The sequence below is a fragment of the Drosophila erecta genome, unplaced genomic scaffold (genome assembly GCF_003286155.1).
Source record: "Drosophila erecta strain 14021-0224.00,06,07 unplaced genomic scaffold, DereRS2 tig00000000-arrow-pilon, whole genome shotgun sequence".
Classification (NCBI taxonomy): domain Eukaryota; kingdom Metazoa; phylum Arthropoda; class Insecta; order Diptera; family Drosophilidae; genus Drosophila; species Drosophila erecta.
Window position 1 is genome coordinate 9,759,121 of NW_020825194.1, and position 17,823 is coordinate 9,776,943.

Below are 17,823 nucleotides of genomic sequence, written 5' to 3' on the forward strand. Positions count from 1 at the left end.
GAGAGTAACAGTTGAATCACTGCTTTGCTGCCAGGGCTGCCAGGTACTGAAAGTAATACCACTAATTAATTTCTTCACTTAAGTTATTTGCAGCTAAATTGCAGTAAGTGTTTTCTTTTCTGCTTAACTTGTAGTAGCTTTGTTGTATTTAAAACTATATTTAACTATATTTTACTGACAGCGTTGCTGGAAATGTTAATCGTTTTCAATTAAGTTGGCAGCCCCATTGCTGACGCCGCAACCAAAGGCCACAAATTTGTTTACTTCCGAAGAAATGCTAATAAATCATATATTAATCGGATTATTAATTAGTTTTGTAAGAACAGGATGTGCAGAAGATGACGGACTCTGCAGTGCCGATCAAAAATCCTGCGGACAAAGTGAGCCAGACCAAATAAACGAGGACGAATGTAAGCAACTCGTTGCCGGCGTTGATTATATTCGATTTTAACTACTCCCCTTAATTTAGTTAGCTTCAGGATACGTCGCCAGATCGAGAAGGCTAACGCCGACTACAAGCCCTGCAGCAGTGATCCCAAGGACAGCGACTGCTCCTGCCACGCGGCTGTCTTGAAGCGGGATCTCGCGCCATACAAGTCAACAGGTGTCACCCGGCAGATGATCGAGAGTTCCGCGCGATACGGCACCAAATACAAGATCTACGGACATCGCTTGTACCGGGATGCCAACTGCATGTTCCCAGCCCGCTGCGAGGGCATCGAGCACTTCCTGCTGCCGCTGGTGACGACGCTGCCCGACATGGACCTGGTCATTAACACCAGGGACTATCCGCAGCTGAATGCGGCCTGGGGAAACGCGGCAGGTGGCCCGGTGTTCTCGTTCTCCAAGACCAAGGAGTACCGCGACATCATGTATCCAGCGTGGACATTCTGGGCCGGTGGACCGGCCACCAAGCTGCATCCGCGTGGCATTGGACGCTGGGATCAGATGCGCGAGAAGCTGGAGAAGCGGGCGGCAGCTATTCCCTGGTCGCAGAAACGCAATCTGGGCTTCTTTCGCGGTTCCCGCACCTCCGACGAACGTGATTCTCTGATCCTGCTCTCGCGCCGCAATCCGGAGCTAGTCGAAGCTCAATACACCAAAAACCAGGGCTGGAAGTCGCCCAAGGATACCCTGGACGCACCGGCCGCTGATGAGGTCTCCTTCGAGGACCACTGCAAGTACAAGTACTTGTTCAATTTCCGCGGTGTGGCCGCCAGTTTCCGGCTGAAGCATTTGTTCCTCTGCAAGTCGCTGGTCTTCCATGTGGGCGACGAGTGGCAGGAGTTCTTCTACGACCAACTGAAGCCCTGGGTGCATTATGTGCCGCTCAAGAGCTACCCCAGTCAGCAGGAGTACGAGGATATCTTGTCCTTCTTCAGGAAAAACGATGCCCTGGCCCAAGAGATCGCCCAGCGTGGATACGACTTCATCTGGGAGCACCTGCGCATGAAGGACATCAAGTGCTACTGGCGCAAGCTGCTCAAGCGATATGTGAAGCTGCTGAAGTACGAGGTGAAGCCGGAGGATCAACTAATCTACATCGGGCCCAAAAAGGATGAGCTGTAGCGATGGGAAGCTATCGCATTTGAAATGGTATTAGGATCAACAACTTCTCATTTTGTATTAAGTTGCTGAGCGCAAAATGAATCTCTTCGTCCGCATTCCATGAATTTTTTATTTCCAAGATTCAAAGAACTTCTCGAATATTTTTATAGACGCCATTTATACAAGGCCATTTGTTTTAAGACTCAAAGTTCACAATATATTTGGAAAAAAATGTATATACTCTTTGATTTAAATTATGACCCAGCCAAGTATAGGTAATATTATATAGTAAAATAAACTTGTGCTCACTTTATTTTATCATAAAATTTATATTCTGTAATACATAAGGTGTTTATATCTTTTAAAATCTGTGAAATTCAAATTTAAATCAGCCAGTGCTGCCACACCCACCGGTTGATGCAACATACTCTTCACTAGTGTGACCACACCACCTTGCACAGCTCCTGGTCAATTGTTACGTCACTGGCCAACAGCTGATCAAAAGTTTTGATTTGGTTTCGATAGCATTACATGGATTCCGCATCATGGCAGCTCAGCTGAATCCATTCCGCAATGCCTTCCGGCTGCCGGCCAAACAGCGCATTAACTGGTTTCCCGGCCACATGACCAAGGGTATGCGGCAAATCCAGCAGAAACTGCGAAATGTGGACTGCATAGTGGAGATTCACGATGCACGCATCCCATTGGCGGGCAGAAACTCCCAGTTCTTTGACACAATCACCGGTAGGTACGTCTCCAACCATAAGCTACCACTTAATACGCATATATTCCGTAGGAAGTGGCGTTAAGCCGCATATCCTGGTGCTGAACAAAGTCGATCTTCTGGGCGCCAAACAGCAAAGGAGCGTGCTCCAGCAACTGAGGAGGCAGCAGCCGGAACTGCAGCACATCCTGTTCACCAACTGCAAGGATCAGCGCAACCACGGCGTGCTGGACATCCTGCCCTTGGCCACTCGCCTCGTGGGCGAGAGCAGTCGCTTCAATCGCACCCAAGCAGCCGAGCACAATCTCATGATCATCGGTGTGCCCAATGTGGGCAAGAGTTCGGTGATCAATGTCCTGCGCAATGTGCATCTCAAGAAGAGGAGCGCCGCACGTGTGGGAGCCGAGGCGGGCATAACGCGATCCGTCGGCGAACGCATCAAAATCCAAGAGAATCCGCCGGTTTACATGATCGACACACCTGGTATCCTCCAGCCCTCCATTAAAGATGATGAAATGGGCATGAAACTGGCCCTCGTGGGCTGCCTTCCCGATCACATTGTGGGCGAGGATCTGATAGCCGACTACCTGCTGTACTGGCTGAACAGCCACCGCAAATACGAGTACGTGGAGAAGCTGAAGCTCAGCTCCGGACCCAGTGACAACATTAGCGCCGTGCTGGCGGAGTACGCTCATCGGGAGGAGCTGTTCCACAAGGTCAAGCAATACGACGGACGGGTGGAGGTGATGACAAATTTATTGGCGGCCGCGCGAAAGTTCATTCACTTCTTTCGCTCCGGCCAGCTGGGTCACATAAATCTGGACGAACCCAGAGGGTTGAGATAGCTTTACATACGCATTAACTTAGGGGCTAAGATTAAACACTGAACAGACGATTCTGCTAGAGTTATCATTGAGTTTCCGCCATGGGCACATCGATGGCAATGTCGCCAACGCCGGGCACTGGAATCGAGTACGAAACGCTGGCCAGATCGTCGGGATCATCGGCGAGATCCATGGGCGTATGGTGCTGCGGCACCTGGTCCACCTGGGGCGCCATACCACCGAGATGTCCGGCCAACTCAGCGGCCTGATCCACCTCCGGCGGAACGTCGACGGGAGCACTGCTGATGTGCGGATAACTGGTGCGCGATGCTGCCAAACGCAGCTCCTCCGGCACGCCCTTCATTCGGCTCGCAATGTGCCGGGAGTAGGGCGCCATTTTCTGGAAGTATGCAATCAGCATTTGCGGATCCTTCTCCGCTATCTGAGCCGATGGCACCAAGTCGAACTCGTCGCAGTATTGCCAGCGAACCAGGTACTTGATGTCGCCCGTCACATCCGTGGCGCCCACGATCTCGGCCAGCTCCAGGCCGCGTTCGTAGCCACGCATCTTCTGGATCTCCTCGCACTTGGGCTTCTTCTCGCCGCGCTTCTTTGACTTGGCACGCGACTCCTCGAATTTCTGGATGAGATTCGGGCAGTCGCAGTTCTCCTCGGGCTCCCAGGTGTTGTCCGCCGAGGTGTAGCCGCGCCACTTGATGTAGTACTCCACCTTGCCGTCGCTGGTGATGCGCTTGTCCATGATGCGTTCCACCACGAAGTTGGGCTCGTTTTTAACCATTTTGATTGCGTTTTTATTAGATTGTTTACAATAAACTTGGCTTCGGTTTTCCACTTGCTAGTGTGACCGTTTGCCGGTTGTTTAATTTTACCAACTTAACTCTTACAACAGTTATAAGAGCACTACATACGAAGCGGTCACACTTGCAATCCACGCGCTTGCAATTTAAAACCAGGTGAAATTTCAAAGCTCAGGTGCGATGGATTCTACGGAGGACGAGTGGCGTGCCTTTAATCCGATGGCCAAGGACTACTATGACGAGGGTGGCAACCGGTACACCAGCGAATCCGGCCAGAATCTGATCGACGAAGCTCCTGTGCCGCCCAAGGATGAACAGGAGCAACGTGCCGCCAAGCAGGCGAAGTATCCATACTTGGTGGTGCCCAAAAGTAGTCCTTATGTGACCGAAAAGATGCTGATCAACTTCTTTGGGCGGGCGCTCATCAAGGAGATGGAATTCCGCCGCATGTCGCGCGTATACTTTGTCTACTTTGAAAATATCGGGTAGGTTTTAAGCACTTACGATCAATATATAAAATATATTGAGCAGATTAACCTTTTCTAGATCCCTGGAGACGGCGCGACAGCGAGTGGAGCGTTATCCGAATCTGATCAAGTGCGTCACTGGTCGGCCGCAAAAAGATCGGGAAATCAACAGCGAACCGGTGACGTTGACGGAATTGATGCCAAAACCAGGTCCGGCAATTTCGCCCACCGAACGTACACCAGTGAATCGCAACAGAGATGTTCCCGTCTCGACCGGTGGACAACTGCATCCGGAGTTCTTGCAGTCACCGCTGGTCACCAAAGCTGATTACCAAAGGGGTTCGTTGTTGGCCACCAACGATGCAACTCAACGCTATCTCAATGTCAAGTATGAGTTCGCCCTGGAGCGCCATGATGTCTACAAGCTAAAGGATGAGAAAAGAATCCCGCAGGTTACTTTGCACTTTCGCTCCGGTAGAACCATTCCCGTGTTAGTATGGTCATAGGGTAACCTGCGCCTGATTAGCTAACGCGTATAGTTTGTACCACTTAGGTCAACCGTTGCTCCACCTGAAGAGGACAAAACGGAAACCCTGCTGGGAGATGGCGTCAGCAAGTGCGTGGTCTGCCAAAACTGGACAGACACTTTCTGCAAGCTATGCAAAATGCCCTTTTGCGATGCCTCCTGTTTCGCTGATGTGGCAGAGCAGCACAAGCAAGCTTGCGGCAAGGGCGAGATACTCAAGCTGGACGAAAAGGTGGGCCGGAAGTTCCCAAAACCCGGTTTGCCACCGTCCGGATCGAAAGTAAGGATTACTGCATTCGAGCAGACTAACGTGGTCTATGTACGCTCGGCCGACATTCAGGTTGATGTCGCCTATTACACAGTGCTCATGGAGGTAATGATGCTGGGCAAAACTGCCTCCAAGCTGCAGAATGGGCCAGACTCCGGGCAAATTGTGCTCTACAAGTTCGAGGGACATATGTCTCGCGCCTTGGTGCTAAACGTGGATGATCCCAAGGATATCTATGTGGTCTGCATTGACTTCGGAAGCGTTGAAGTGACGCAGCTGGAAGATCTGTATGAATGCAGTTCCTATCTAGCTGGTTTGCCCTGCTACCCCGTAGCCGTCAAATTACGCGGCGTTCCTAGGCGTTTTGTGGGTCCCAACATTAGGGAAGTCATGTACGAGCTGGACCAGTCCCTAGTTTTCGATATTAAGTACTCGAAACGCGAGTACGACTTCAGCAAATGCTTGCAAATCGTGGTGATGACCGAGATCGACCTGAATAGAAGCCTCAACCGCCTTTTCAAGACCGTAATTACTCCTGTGGAGCCGTCTGTATCGGATCTGGGATATAAAGAGGATGTAAGCCGCAAATTAACAATTGCCAAATATCCTAATTTCATTTGTAATTCGCCTTGTCGGTTTTAGTGTCTCCCATATATTCCTTTGCGCTTTGGAAAGAACATCGATGTTGTGGTCATGGACAACACTTTCCTGAAGTGCGGCTTTGTCTACTGCACCTCCAGAGATCTGGCTTACGAAGTTACCAGAATGCAGCGCGACATACAGGAGTACGGCGAAAAGATCGCCAAGTGCGCCACCTACGCACCGCCGTAAAGTTACTCGCCGTTTTCTTTTGCCCATTTGTCTAACGACCTCATTTCATTTAGGATAAATGAGCTTTGCATAGCTAAGTACGAAGGTAAATGGTGCCGGGGACTCTCTGTAGAATTAATAGGCGACGGTTATCCCAGCATTTTGTTCATTGATTACGGAAACATAGTGCCGACCCACGTCACCGACATTCGTCCCTATCCGCCGCAGTTTGCCTTCCCTATAATGACCACACAGCTGGATTTAATTGGTAAGTAGGTTCTCTGAGGATAATGATATTGTTTCTATAACTGGCTTTTCGTAGGTGTGCCTGAGCAGCCCACCGATGAGCAGATCAAATGGCTGGAACATTATTATCCCACTGGGACCGTCATTAATTGCAGCGAGATCATTTACTGTGAGGAGAACGATACCTATTCCACTCGCATTGAAAAGCTGCAGGAGCTCGTAAGTTTAGACTAAATTCTCACAAGGTAGCTTGCGCGAAATACTAAAAACTAATGATTGCCAAAGAGTGGACAAATCTTCCAGGGTAACTAAATTCCTAGGTATAAGTATCTTATCTATGAATATAATTCTAACGTTGGAGTTCAAGTATTTTTATTATATTTAGTTGTTCAAGTTTTCACCTTAATTTTTCTTGAATAAACCCGCTGAATACAATCCAGACTATCCGAAATAGCAGTTTCCTGTAAATTCACGTAAAGTTTCATGAATAAAGTTGGACAATTGTAATGCAACTCATACCTCAAAGAAATCACAGTCAAAAGGTGGCTCAATTGCGGTCCAGTCTGCCAAATTCTATGAGTTACAAAAGCAATTAGTGGTTTATTAGTAAGATAATTCGAAGTACTCACATCATCTGTATTTCCGGCCATTTGACTATAGAACTGCAACTCCTCCGTGGAACCTCCAGCTGTGATGAGAGTGTATATTGTCGTGTCCATTGCCCCAACGGCCAGCAGTTTATTGGCATGCTCCCTGGCATTGAGATTATAAATTATTAGATGTTTGCAGCGGAGAGCTCGAAGCTGCGACAAGTCACTGGTCAGAATCAAGCCAACCATGGGTTCCCCTTCCGCAAGAGAATTAAATAAATCCACCTTCTTGGGACCATCTAGCTGCGCATGGTCTAAACTATAACTCTGACAGTAGCCCCTAACCAGGGTAAGGCAATCCTCGCTGTTTGCCAAAATGCAGCATTTCTCTCCTCGCTCTGCCACTAAATTGTCCAGCATTACGTGTAGAAACTCAAACTTGGCGGAATCGTACAGTCCCATGTCTGGCCAGGGCGGTAGTATGGTGTCCAGTACCTCCATTAGTTCCTGCAACTCTGTTTTATTGACCAAAGTCTTTAGGAGCACAGGATGGTCGCAAACAGTTCGCACCACTTCCTTCAACAATGGCGATTTCTAAAATACATATCTGATTTTGATGTGGATGTACATAAACGGATTGCATCCTTCTTACCACTTTGGAAGTTTCCGCATAGTCTGAAAGAAAAATTAGTATTCTTTTCTGTAGTTCAGCTGGAGCTAGTAGACACAGAAATTCCGATTGAGTGAATTCCATGGGGGGATTATCTTTCTTTAAAGAATTTTGTTCACACATTTTCTTCTCCAACACATGCGAAGTGCCGGAAGTGGGGGCTTCATAAGAAACATGTTTCATTTTATGTTGGACGATCTCCATATGCGATGGAGTCAGTGCATCCGCCTCGCTCTTGATCTTCTTGAAGGGAGCCCTGGCTATAAGAAGTGGTGAAGAGGTGTCTGCATAACCATTCTGGGCATCTATTTTCTGGCACCAATTGTCTATTTCCAACTGGCGCTGCGTAAAGCACTCCTCCACAGTTTTAATTTCCTCCTGAACCTCCACATCCCTGCTGCCCACTTCCAGCTGATCGTTTTCCCTGAGTTCCCGCTGCCTAAAGCATGTCATGGTGTCCACCACCTTGCCAGTGTCATCCTTTAACGTTACTACGGATCCGGTGACCACCAGGGTTCCGTTGCCAGTCCACGTCTTGTGCTTTTTGGTGGTCTGATTGCGCCAGAGCACGTGGAAGATGCGGCTGTCTTTGAGGGGATTCTCGCCTGCCTTGAGTGCTCGGGGTCCCAGGCTTTGGGAGCCCCCTGAGGTGCCCCATTCGCTGGGTAGAGTGCTGTTGGGCCAGGAGCAGGGTGACTGTGGTTCCACTTTTGGATGCGGATCTTCATTCTCGCGCTTTGCTGCGCGGCGCATGGAAGGAGCCTTGGAACGCCGCATTGGAGATGAAAATTACTAGCTGGGCTGGGCACTAGATATAAGTTATTGTGCCCGATTCTGCTAAATGCATAGTATGTAAATGAACATAATAAAAATGAGAAGGCGCAATTTGTTTTCAAGCCACTTAGAAGTGTGGCCAAAGTAATGAACTGCGAAGGGTATTTGGAACCCTTCTCGCTAGCCGAGCCAACGGTCACACTGGCACGCTGATGGTAGCCGGCTCTGGACGATTTTCAGTGGAAATCTCGCAGAGACATTGGTGTTTTTGTGCATCCCCCTAGCCACGATGGCGTTCCACTGGTGTGACAACAACCTGCACACCACGGTGTTCACGCCGCGCGACTTCCAGGTGGAGCTGCTGGCCGCCGCCTACGAGCGGAACACGATTATCTGTCTGGGCCATCGGAGTTCCAAGGAGTTCATAGCCCTAAAGCTGCTCCAGGAGCTGTCGCGTCGCGGACGCCAACGTGGTCGCGTCAGTGTCTATCTCAGTTGCGAGGTGGGCACTAGCACAGAACCATGCTCCATCTACACGATGCTCACCCACTTGACCGACCTGCGGGTGTGGCAGGAGCAGCCAGACATGCAGATACCCTTTGATCATTGCTGGACGGACTACCACGTTTCCATCCTGCGGCCAGAGGGATTTCTTTCGCTGCTTGAAGATCGCGAGCTGCTGCTGAGCAGTGTCGAACTGATTGTGTTGGAGGATTGTCACGACAGTGCCGTTTATCAGAGGATAAGGCGTCTCTTTGAGGAGCATATCATGCCAGCAGCACCGGTGGACAGACCGCGAATTCTCGGACTTGCTGGACCGCTACACAGCGCTGGATGTGAGCTGCAGCAACTGAGCGCCATGCTGGCTACCCTGGAGCAGAGTGTGCTTTGCCGGATCGAGACGGCCAGTGATATTGTCACCGTGTTGCGTTACTGTTCCCGACCGCACGAATACATCGTACAGTGCGCCCCCTTCGAGATGGACGAACTGTCCCTGGTGCTTGCCGATGTGCTCAACACACACAAGTCCTTTTTATTGGATCACCGCTACGATCCCTACGAGATCTACGGCACAGACCAGTTTATGGACGAACTGAAAGGTGACTTCTTTAAGACCAAGTAAAATCGTTAGCCTAATAAGTTGCTTACGAATTCCAGATATACCCGATCCCAAGGTGGACCCCCTGAACGTCATCAACTCGCTACTGGCCGTGCTGCACGAGATGGGTCCTTGGTGCACGCAGCGAGCTGCCCATCACTTTTACCAAAGCAATGAGAAGTTAAAGGTGAAGACGCCGCACGAACGTCACTACTTGCTGTACTGCCTAGTGAGCACGGCCCTCATCCAACTGCACTCTCTCTGCGATCACGCATTCCAGCGCCAGCCGGGAAGTGGCAGCGACTCACGCCAAACCATCGAACGCTATTCCAGCCCGAAGGTGCGACGTCTGTTGCAGACACTAAGGTGCTTTAAGCCGGAAGAGGTGCAGACCCAAGCGGACGGACTGCGCAGGATGCGGCATCAGGTGGATCAGGCGGACTTCAACCGGTTATCTCATGCGCTGGAAAGCAGGTGCCGAATGGTGGATCAATTTGACCAACCGCCAACGGAAACACGAGCCCTGGTGGCCAATCTTGAGCAGATTCTGCACACGACAGAGGACAGGCAAACGGTTAGAAGCGCCGCTCGAATGGCTCCTATTCCTGTTCCGGCAAAGCCGAAACCTAGCTCTGGCACCAACACAGCACAACCACGAACTCGTAGACGAGTGTACACCAGACGCCACCACCGGGATCAAAATGATGGCAGTGACACGCTCTGCGCGCTGATTTACTGCAACCAGAACCACACGGCACGCGTTCTCTTTGAGCTGCTGGCGGAGATTAGCAGGCGTGATCCCGATCTCAAGTTCCTACGCTGCCAGTACACCACGGACCGGGTGGCAGATCCCACCACAGAGCCTAAAGAGGCTGAGTTGGAGCACCGGCGGCAGGAAGAGGTGCTTAAGCGCTTCCGCATGCACGACTGCAATGTCCTGATCGGCACTTCTGTGCTGGAAGAAGGTATTGATGTGCCCAAGTGCAATTTGGTTGTGCGCTGGGATCCCCCCACCACATATCGCAGTTATGTTCAGTGCAAAGGTCGAGCCCGTGCAGCTCCTGCCTACCATGTCATCCTGGTGGCGCCTACTTATAAAAGCCCAACTGTGGGTGCAGTGCAGCTGACCGATCGGAGTCATCGGTTTATTTGCGGGACTGGTGATACTACAGAGGCGGAAAGTGACTCTGACGACTCAGCAATGCCAAACTCGTCCGGTTCGGATCCATATACTTTTGGCACGGCACGCGGAACCGTCAAGATCCTCAATCCCGAAGTGTTCAGTAAACAACCTCCGACAGCGTGCGACATTAAGCTACAGGAGATCCAGGACGAATCGCCAGCCATAGCTCTGCTAGACACTAGCAACTCCAGCGACGAGGCCGTCAGCATGAGTAACACGTCTCCAAGCGAGAGCAGTACAGAACAAAAGTCCAGGCGCTTCCAGTGCGAACTGTCCTCTTTAACGGAGTCAGAAGACACCAGTGATTCCACAGCCGACATCGAATCTGTTGATCGTTTAACCAGCACTACCAAGGAGTTGGTGCACCAAATGGCTCAATATCGCGAGATCGAGCAGATGCTGCTATCCAAGTGCGCCAACACAGAGCCGCCGGAGCAGGAGCAGAGCGAGGCGGAACGTTTCAGTGCCTGTCTGGCCGCCTACCGCCCCAAGCCGCACCTCCTAACAGGAGCCTCCGTGGATCTGGGTACTGCTATTGCCCTGGTCAACAAGTACTGCGCTCGACTGCCTAGCGACACGTTCACCAAGTTGACGGCTCTGTGGCGCTGCACCCGAAACGAAAGGGCTGGCGTGACTATGTTTCAGTACACACTCCGGCTGCCCATCAACTCGCCATTGAAGCATGACATTGTGGTAAGTGCCTTTAATACAAACTATTTCAGATTTCCTACTATCTCTTTTGTTTTTAGGGTCTTCCGATGCCCACTCAAACACTGGCCCGTCGACTGGCTGCCTTGCAGGCATGCGTTGAACTGCACAGGATCGGTGAGTTAGACGATCAGTTGCAGCCTATCGGCAAGGAGGGATTTCGCGCCCTGGAACCGGACTGGGAGTGCTTTGAACTGGAGCCAGAGGACGAACAGATTGTGCAGCTAAGCGATGAACCTCGTCCGGGAACAACAAAGCGGCGTCAGTACTATTACAAACGCATTGCATCCGAATTTTGCGATTGCCGTCCAGTTGCTGGGGCACCATGCTATTTGTACTTCATCCAGCTGACGCTACAATGTCCCATTCCCGAAGAGCAAAACACGCGGGGCCGTAAGATTTATCCGCCCGAAGATGCCCAGCAGGGATTTGGCATTCTCACCACGAAACGGATACCCAAGCTGAGTGCTTTCTCGATATTCACGCGTTCCGGTGAGGTGAAGGTTTCGCTGGAATTGGCTAAGGAGCGCGTGATACTAACTAGCGAACAAATAGTCTGCATCAACGGATTTTTAAACTACACCTTCACCAATGTACTGCGTCTGCAAAAGTTTCTCATGCTCTTCGATCCAGACTCCACGGAGAATTGTGTTTTTATTGTGCCCACCGTGAAAGCACCAGCAGGCGGCAAGCACATCGACTGGCAGTTCCTAGAGCTGATCCAAGCCAACGGAAATACAATGCCTCGGGCAGTGCCCGATGAGGAGCGCCAGGCGCAGCCGTTCGATGCCCAACGCTTTCAAGATGCCGTCGTGATGCCGTGGTATCGCAACCAGGATCAACCGCAGTATTTCTATGTGGCAGAGATATGTCCACATCTATCCCCACTCAGCTGCTTCCCTGGTGACAACTACCGCACGTTCAAGCACTACTACCTCGTCAAGTATGGTCTGACCATTCAGAACGCCTCGCAGCCGCTATTGGATGTAGATCACACCAGTGCTCGGTTAAACTTCCTCACGCCACGATATGTTAATCGCAAGGGCGTTGCTCTACCCACTAGTTCGGAGGAGACAAAGCGGGCAAAGCGCGAGAATCTCGAGCAGAAGCAGATCCTTGTGCCAGAGCTCTGCACTGTGCATCCATTCCCCGCCTCCTTGTGGCGAACCGCCGTGTGTCTGCCCTGCATCCTATACCGCATTAATGGTCTTCTGTTGGCCGACGATATTCGGAAACAGGTCTCTGCGGATCTGGGGCTAGGAAGGCAACAGATCGAAGATGAGGATTTCGAGTGGCCCATGCTAGACTTTGGATGGAGTCTATCAGAGGTGCTAAAGAAATCGCGGGAGTCCAAGCAAAAGGAATCCCTTAAGGGTGATACTATTAATGGCAAGGACTTAGTTGAAGTTGAGAAGGAGCCGATAAGTAAGGAGACCCAACTAGACAAGGATTCCAAAGCCGATAAAGTTGAGAAAAGTGCAATCGAACTAATCATTGAGGGAGAAGAAAAGCTGCAAGAGGCCGATGACTTCATTGAGATCGGCACTTGGTCAAACGACATGGCCGACGATATAGCGAGCTTTAATCAAGAAGACGACGATGATGAAGATGCTTTCCATCTTCCAGTTCTGCCGGCAAACGTTAAGTTCTGTAAGTTATTTAATTCCTTTGCTTAGGATCAGAAATAATGCCTAATACATATTACAGGTGATCAGCAAACCCGCTATGGCTCGCCCACATTCTGGGATGTGAGCAATGGAGAAGGCGGCTTCAAGGCTCCGAAGAACAGTCAGAATAAGCAGGGCGCCAAGAGCAAAGGAAAGGGTCCGGCAAAGCCCACATTTAACTATTATGACTCGGACAATTCGCTGGGCTCCAGCTACGACGAAGACGATAACGTGGGACCGCTCAATTACATGCATCACAACTACAGTTCGGATGACGACGATGTGGCAGATGATATCGATACGGGGCGTATTGCGTTCACCTCCAAGAACGAGGCGGAGACTATCGAAACCGCCCAGGAAGTGGAGAAGCGCCAGAAGCAGCTGTCCATCATCCAGGCAACCAATGCCAACGAGCGGCAATACCAGCAGACCAAGAACCTGCTCATTGGATTTAATTTTAATCATGGGGATCAGGAGCAGAAAGAACATCCCACCATTAGATATGAAGAATCCATAGCTAAGCTTAAAACGGAAATTGAATCCTGCGGGATGTTGGTGCCGCATGACCAGCAGTTGATGCTAAAAAGAAGTGATGCCGCTGAGGCTCAGGTTGCAAAGGATTCGATGATGGAGCTGTTGAAACAGCTGCTGCCGTATGTAAATGAGAATGTGCTGGCCGAAAAGCTGGGTGATAGGCGGGAGCTTCTGCTGTCGGATTTAGTAGAGCTGAATGCGGATTGGGTAGCTCGGCATGAGCAGGAGACCTATAACGTAATGGGATGCGGAGATAGTTTTGACAACTACAACGATCATCATCGGCTGAACTTGCATGACAAGCAACTGAAACTGCAATATGATCGAATGGAAATTGAGCCACCTACTGCCAAGAAGGCCATATCATCAGCAATATTACCAGCTGGCTTCAGTTTCGATCGACAACCGGATTTGGTGGGTCATCCAGGACCCAGTCCCAGCATCATTTTGCAAGCCCTCACAATGTCCAATGCTAACGATGGCATCAATCTAGAGCGACTGGAGACAATTGGAGATTCCTTTCTGAAGTATGCCATTACCACCTACTTGTACATCACCTACGAGAACGTGCACGAGGGAAAGCTAAGTCACCTGCGCTCCAAGCAGGTTGCCAATCTTAATCTCTATCGTCTGGGCAGACGCAAGAGGCTTGGTGAATATATGATAGCCACTAAATTCGAGCCCCACGACAACTGGCTGCCACCCTGCTACTACGTGCCAAAGGAGCTGGAAAAGGCGCTCATCGAGGCGAAGATCCCCACTCACCATTGGAAGCTTGCTGATTTGCTAGACATCAAGAACCTCAGCAGCGTGCAAATCTGCGAGATGGTCCGCGAAAAAGCCGAAGCCCTGGGCTTGGAGCAGAATGGAGGTGCCCAAAACGGGCAACTTGACGACTCCAACGACAGCTGCAATGATTTTAGCTGTTTTATTCCCTATAACCTTGTTTCCCAGCACAGCATTCCCGATAAGTCCATTGCCGATTGCGTCGAAGCCCTCATAGGAGCCTATCTCATTGAGTGCGGGCCCCGAGGGGCCCTACTCTTTATGGCCTGGCTGGGAGTAAGAGTGCTCCCTATCACCAGGCAGCTGGAGGGGGCTAACCAGGAGCACCGAATACCCGGAAGCACCAAACCAAACGTCGAAAAGATGGTTACCGTTTACGGAGCATGGCCCACACCGCGTAGTCCACTGTTGCACTTTGCTCCCAACGCTACGGAGGAGCTGGACCATTTACTAAGTGGTTTTGAGGTGTTCGAGGAGAGTTTGGGATACAAGTTCCGGGATCGTTCGTACCTTCTGCAAGCCATGACACATGCCAGCTACACACCCAATCGATTGACGGATTGCTACCAGCGCTTGGAGTTCCTGGGCGATGCTGTACTAGATTACCTAATTACGCGGCATTTATACGAAGATCCCCGCCAGCATTCTCCGGGCGCTTTAACGGATTTGCGGTCGGCACTGGTGAATAACACCATATTCGCCTCTCTGGCTGTTCGCCATGGCTTCCACAAGTTCTTCAGGCACCTATCGCCGGGTCTTAACGATGTGATTGACCGTTTCGTGAGGATCCAGCAGGAGAATGGTCATAGCATCAGTGAGGAGGTGGGTGAAAGGAAAGTCACTAATAATGCTACATCTAATTGTACTACTCTACTTTGTTTCAGTACTACTTATTGTCCGAGGAGGAGTGCGATGACGCGGAGGACGTTGAGGTTCCCAAGGCATTGGGCGACGTTTTTGAGTCGATCGCAGGCGCCATCTTCCTGGACTCAAACATGTCACTGGACGTGGTGTGGCACGTATACAGCAACATGATGAGCCCGGAGATCGAACAGTTCAGCAACTCAGTGCCAAAATCGCCCATTCGGGAGCTGCTCGAGCTGGAGCCGGAAACAGCCAAATTCGGCAAGCCCGAGAAGCTGGCGGATGGGCGACGGGTGCGCGTTACCGTGGATGTCTTCTGCAAAGGAACCTTCCGTGGCATCGGGCGCAACTATCGCATTGCCAAGTGCACGGCGGCCAAATGCGCTCTGCGCCAGCTCAAAAAGCAGGGCTTGATAGCCAAAAAAGACTAAGAAGTCATCGCTGCAATCGTGTTTCATTAGATTTAATGATCATTTCTTTAGGCTTAAGAACATTAATTGTACAAATCTTAAATATATTGTCTATGTCGGAATAACCAATGACACTAGTCTAATTTGAGCAAAAAATGTTGCACGTTACACTCCTATCGAAATATCGATATAATGGAATTTTAAAAATTGAAAATATCTGCGCTACGTGTAGAAACATAAATATGCAACCTCCTCGAAAACAGTGGATCAAATTGTAATGAAACTTTTTGCATAAGCAATTAATAAAATTACAAAACTTTTAAGGTACCGTGCAAAGTGGAACACGATCTGTGAGCGGAGTAATTAATATTTGTTTTTAGCGTGGGTATTTTTTATACACAGTATTTTTATTTTAGCACAGCTTCGAACACGATGAATGTAAAAAATGTACTAATATAAATATGCAATCTCCTCGATAACTGTGGATGAAATTGTAATTCAACTTTTTGCATAATGTGCAGAATACTATTCCTGTTTTTTTCGACAAAACATTATCTCAGAGGTAATCGTTGTTGATAAGATAAGAAGTCGTATCCGCTGAAATCCGTCGTCAAATAAAAGTCAAAGATATGTGCAAAATTTTTCGCGATCTAAACTCAGTCGGATTTGGGCATTTGATAAGCTATGGCCGCTGCAGTAGAGGGTGTTCCCTATGAAGAGATAGTGACAAAAGAGGTGATGGCCACGCCGATAAGATGGCATTAATTATAAAGTGAGATTGCATTGCAGCTTATAGGTACAGGCTTTTTTGGGAGCGTACACAAGGCCGACTGGAGAAATCGCGAGATCGCAGTAAAGAGAATTCGAGAGGGATGTGAAGACAAAAAGATTGCAAGGGAGATCTACCAGCTCGCAAAAGCCAACCATGTGAATATAGTTCAGCTCTACGGAACATCCAGGCATGAGGGCTGCACTCTGCTCCTGATGGAGTACGTTGATGGTGGATCTCTGTCCAGTTTGCTGCATGCGGAAAGCAAGCCAAGTTACTCCCATGGCCACGCCTTCAACTGGGCGCATCAGATCGCTCTGGTATGTAAGACGTCCGCCGTCGAGCGAAGTTATTGTGCCGAATGAATATTGAGAATGCCTTACAGGGCTTAGCCTATCTCCATGGCATGCAGCCGAAAGCAGTCATTCATCGCGATATAAAGCCACTTAATACACTGCTATGTCAGAAGGGACTCAAGCTGAAGATCTGCGACTTTGGAACTGTTGTGGACCTATCCCTATCGATGTCGTGTAATGCGGGGACCTGCAGATACAAGTCTCCCGAGGTAAGAAATCGCTTGAACTGAAATCTTATCTAATAATCAGCTTATAATCAGGTTCTACAAGCAAGTCAATTCAATGAAAAGTGTGATGTGCACAGTTGGGCAATTACTTTTTGGGAAATACTGTCGCGCAAAGTGCCATTTGGCCATTATGATACCCTTTTCGAACTGTACATGGCTATTAATGGAGGCAAGACATTTACTCGATATTATAAGGATCTTTTGTAAGGATCTTAAATTTCAGATGAAAGGCCGGACTTAGGTGATATTATGGCAGGCTGCCCCGAGGACACTATTAGTATTTTAAGTGCTTGTTGGGACCCAGATCCCAACAGAAGATTCTCTATGGAACTGATTTCCCAAATCATGGGGAAAATCGTAAGTGAGGCGGGACCCATTGGACCACTGGATTTTTACTCATAGAACATTAGTTCTTCACCACTTCACGCATTCCATATTAATAACAGATATCGTTGTGAACGTTAAACACTATTTTATTTTCTTGAAAACTCTCCTGAAATATTTACATTGTACGGGATAGTGTACGCATTATGCGGATTGGTTGGTTGTGTGGGATGTGGGTTAGATGCTTTTTGGGGTGTGGAGCGCCAAATATTCAATTCAAGGTTACATTCCAGTGAACTGCAGAATAATTTGCGGAAATACATAGTTTGTTATTTTCGTTAGATGCGGGTATAGGTTTAGGTATTAGGTATGCATATAGGGAATTTATAAAATATGATCTAGGCATATGTTTTACAGTATATGGATCACTAGCAATACGTTTGATAATGTTACCTAATCTGGTGATGTTTTGTTTTTGGTTTTTACCTATCGAATGTAAATTTAAAAAATTAAATTTTAAAACGTTTTAATAAATATATTCATATGTGTTTGTATATATATTTTGCTTGCTTGTTAAAACAAAATGATCCTCGCTCATTCGTTTGGTTACACAATGGAAAACTGTAACGTT

At 49.1% G+C, this 17,823-nt stretch overlaps 7 protein-coding genes across 8 annotated transcripts; 5 read left to right on the forward strand and 2 right to left on the reverse strand.

The window, feature by feature from the left end:
- The first annotated feature begins 7 nt into the window (after window positions 1-7).
- On the forward strand, window positions 8-1,784 carry LOC6554883 (O-glucosyltransferase rumi). Of its 2 annotated transcripts, XM_026977134.1 has the most exons (3): window positions 8-103; window positions 182-410; window positions 470-1,784. In XM_026977134.1, the coding sequence occupies exons 2-3, from the start codon at window positions 275-277 to the stop codon at window positions 1,567-1,569; spliced, it is 1,236 nt and encodes a 411-aa protein (XP_026832935.1). In that variant the 5' UTR covers window positions 8-103; window positions 182-274; the 3' UTR covers window positions 1,570-1,784. The 2 variants fall into 2 exon arrangements, with proteins under 2 accessions (XP_026832935.1, XP_001982221.1); XM_001982185.3 differs by lacking the exon at window positions 8-103 and having other exon boundaries at window positions 168-410.
- A 227-nt stretch (window positions 1,785-2,011) lies between these two features.
- On the forward strand, window positions 2,012-3,167 carry LOC6554884 (mitochondrial ribosome-associated GTPase 1). Its single transcript, XM_001982186.3, has 2 exons — window positions 2,012-2,292; window positions 2,345-3,167. The coding sequence occupies exons 1-2, from the start codon at window positions 2,094-2,096 to the stop codon at window positions 3,115-3,117; spliced, it is 972 nt and encodes a 323-aa protein (XP_001982222.1). The 5' UTR covers window positions 2,012-2,093; the 3' UTR covers window positions 3,118-3,167.
- LOC6554792 (chromobox protein homolog 1) lies at window positions 3,159-4,006 on the reverse strand. Its single transcript, XM_001982187.3, has one exon. The coding sequence runs from the start codon at window positions 3,893-3,895 to the stop codon at window positions 3,182-3,184; it is 714 nt and encodes a 237-aa protein (XP_001982223.1). The 5' UTR covers window positions 3,896-4,006; the 3' UTR covers window positions 3,159-3,181.
- LOC6554793 (protein vreteno) lies at window positions 3,991-6,593 on the forward strand. The gene is made up of 6 exons (XM_001982188.3): window positions 3,991-4,399; window positions 4,461-4,871; window positions 4,935-5,751; window positions 5,818-6,002; window positions 6,060-6,253; window positions 6,308-6,593. The coding sequence occupies exons 1-6, from the start codon at window positions 4,095-4,097 to the stop codon at window positions 6,463-6,465; spliced, it is 2,070 nt and encodes a 689-aa protein (XP_001982224.1). The 5' UTR covers window positions 3,991-4,094; the 3' UTR covers window positions 6,466-6,593.
- Window positions 6,587-8,415, reverse strand: LOC6554794. Its single transcript, XM_001982189.3, has 4 exons — window positions 7,474-8,415; window positions 6,861-7,415; window positions 6,751-6,804; window positions 6,587-6,692 (listed from the first exon to the last, which is right to left on the reverse strand). Exons 1-4 carry the CDS (start codon window positions 8,266-8,268, stop codon window positions 6,621-6,623), a joined length of 1,476 nt encoding a protein of 491 aa, XP_001982225.2. The 5' UTR covers window positions 8,269-8,415; the 3' UTR covers window positions 6,587-6,620.
- A 38-nt stretch (window positions 8,416-8,453) lies between these two features.
- Window positions 8,454-15,858, forward strand: LOC6554795 (endoribonuclease Dcr-1). Its single transcript, XM_001982190.3, has 5 exons — window positions 8,454-9,365; window positions 9,424-11,240; window positions 11,297-12,905; window positions 12,963-15,064; window positions 15,127-15,858. The coding sequence occupies exons 1-5, from the start codon at window positions 8,555-8,557 to the stop codon at window positions 15,535-15,537; spliced, it is 6,750 nt and encodes a 2,249-aa protein (XP_001982226.1). The 5' UTR covers window positions 8,454-8,554; the 3' UTR covers window positions 15,538-15,858.
- Window positions 15,859-15,940: 82 nt separating this feature from the next.
- Window positions 15,941-17,358, forward strand: LOC6554796 (mitogen-activated protein kinase kinase kinase 7). Its single transcript, XM_001982191.3, has 5 exons — window positions 15,941-16,251; window positions 16,306-16,605; window positions 16,671-16,850; window positions 16,902-17,037; window positions 17,092-17,358. The coding sequence occupies exons 1-5, from the start codon at window positions 16,201-16,203 to the stop codon at window positions 17,268-17,270; spliced, it is 846 nt and encodes a 281-aa protein (XP_001982227.2). The 5' UTR covers window positions 15,941-16,200; the 3' UTR covers window positions 17,271-17,358.
- Window positions 17,359-17,823: the final 465 nt, after the last annotated feature.

What these genes read in the sequence shown, in the direction of transcription:
- LOC6554883 (XM_026977134.1), top strand. Translation starts at nt 275, where the DNA reads ATGCTAATAAATCATATATTAATCGGATTATTAATTAGTTTTGTAAGA. An exon ending in CCAAATAAACGAGGACGAAT is followed by an intron (nt 411 to 469) that starts GTAAGCAACTCG and finishes CCCTTAATTTAG; the next exon opens with TTAGCTTCAGGATACGTCGC.
- LOC6554884 (XM_001982186.3), top strand. Translation starts at nt 2,094, where the DNA reads ATGGCAGCTCAGCTGAATCCATTCCGCAATGCCTTCCGGCTGCCGGCC. An exon ending in GTTCTTTGACACAATCACCG is followed by an intron (nt 2,293 to 2,344) that starts GTAGGTACGTCT and finishes TATATTCCGTAG; the next exon opens with GAAGTGGCGTTAAGCCGCAT.
- LOC6554792 (XM_001982187.3), bottom strand. Translation starts at nt 3,895, where the DNA reads ATGGTTAAAAACGAGCCCAACTTCGTGGTGGAACGCATCATGGACAAG.
- LOC6554793 (XM_001982188.3), top strand. Translation starts at nt 4,095, where the DNA reads ATGGATTCTACGGAGGACGAGTGGCGTGCCTTTAATCCGATGGCCAAG. An exon ending in GTCTACTTTGAAAATATCGG is followed by an intron (nt 4,400 to 4,460) that starts GTAGGTTTTAAG and finishes AACCTTTTCTAG; the next exon opens with ATCCCTGGAGACGGCGCGAC. An exon ending in ATCTGGGATATAAAGAGGAT is followed by an intron (nt 5,752 to 5,817) that starts GTAAGCCGCAAA and finishes TGTCGGTTTTAG; the next exon opens with TGTCTCCCATATATTCCTTT.
- LOC6554794 (XM_001982189.3), bottom strand. Translation starts at nt 8,268, where the DNA reads ATGCGGCGTTCCAAGGCTCCTTCCATGCGCCGCGCAGCAAAGCGCGAG. An exon ending in ATGCGGAAACTTCCAAAGTG is followed by an intron (nt 7,416 to 7,473) that starts GTAAGAAGGATG and finishes TATGTATTTTAG; the next exon opens with AAATCGCCATTGTTGAAGGA. An exon ending in TGGCCGGAAATACAGATGAT is followed by an intron (nt 6,805 to 6,860) that starts GTGAGTACTTCG and finishes TGTAACTCATAG; the next exon opens with AATTTGGCAGACTGGACCGC.
- LOC6554795 (XM_001982190.3), top strand. Translation starts at nt 8,555, where the DNA reads ATGGCGTTCCACTGGTGTGACAACAACCTGCACACCACGGTGTTCACG. An exon ending in GTTTATGGACGAACTGAAAG is followed by an intron (nt 9,366 to 9,423) that starts GTGACTTCTTTA and finishes TACGAATTCCAG; the next exon opens with ATATACCCGATCCCAAGGTG. An exon ending in GTCATAGCATCAGTGAGGAG is followed by an intron (nt 15,065 to 15,126) that starts GTGGGTGAAAGG and finishes ACTTTGTTTCAG; the next exon opens with TACTACTTATTGTCCGAGGA.
- LOC6554796 (XM_001982191.3), top strand. Translation starts at nt 16,201, where the DNA reads ATGGCCGCTGCAGTAGAGGGTGTTCCCTATGAAGAGATAGTGACAAAA. An exon ending in AAGAGATAGTGACAAAAGAG is followed by an intron (nt 16,252 to 16,305) that starts GTGATGGCCACG and finishes ATTGCATTGCAG; the next exon opens with CTTATAGGTACAGGCTTTTT. An exon ending in GGGCGCATCAGATCGCTCTG is followed by an intron (nt 16,606 to 16,670) that starts GTATGTAAGACG and finishes AATGCCTTACAG; the next exon opens with GGCTTAGCCTATCTCCATGG.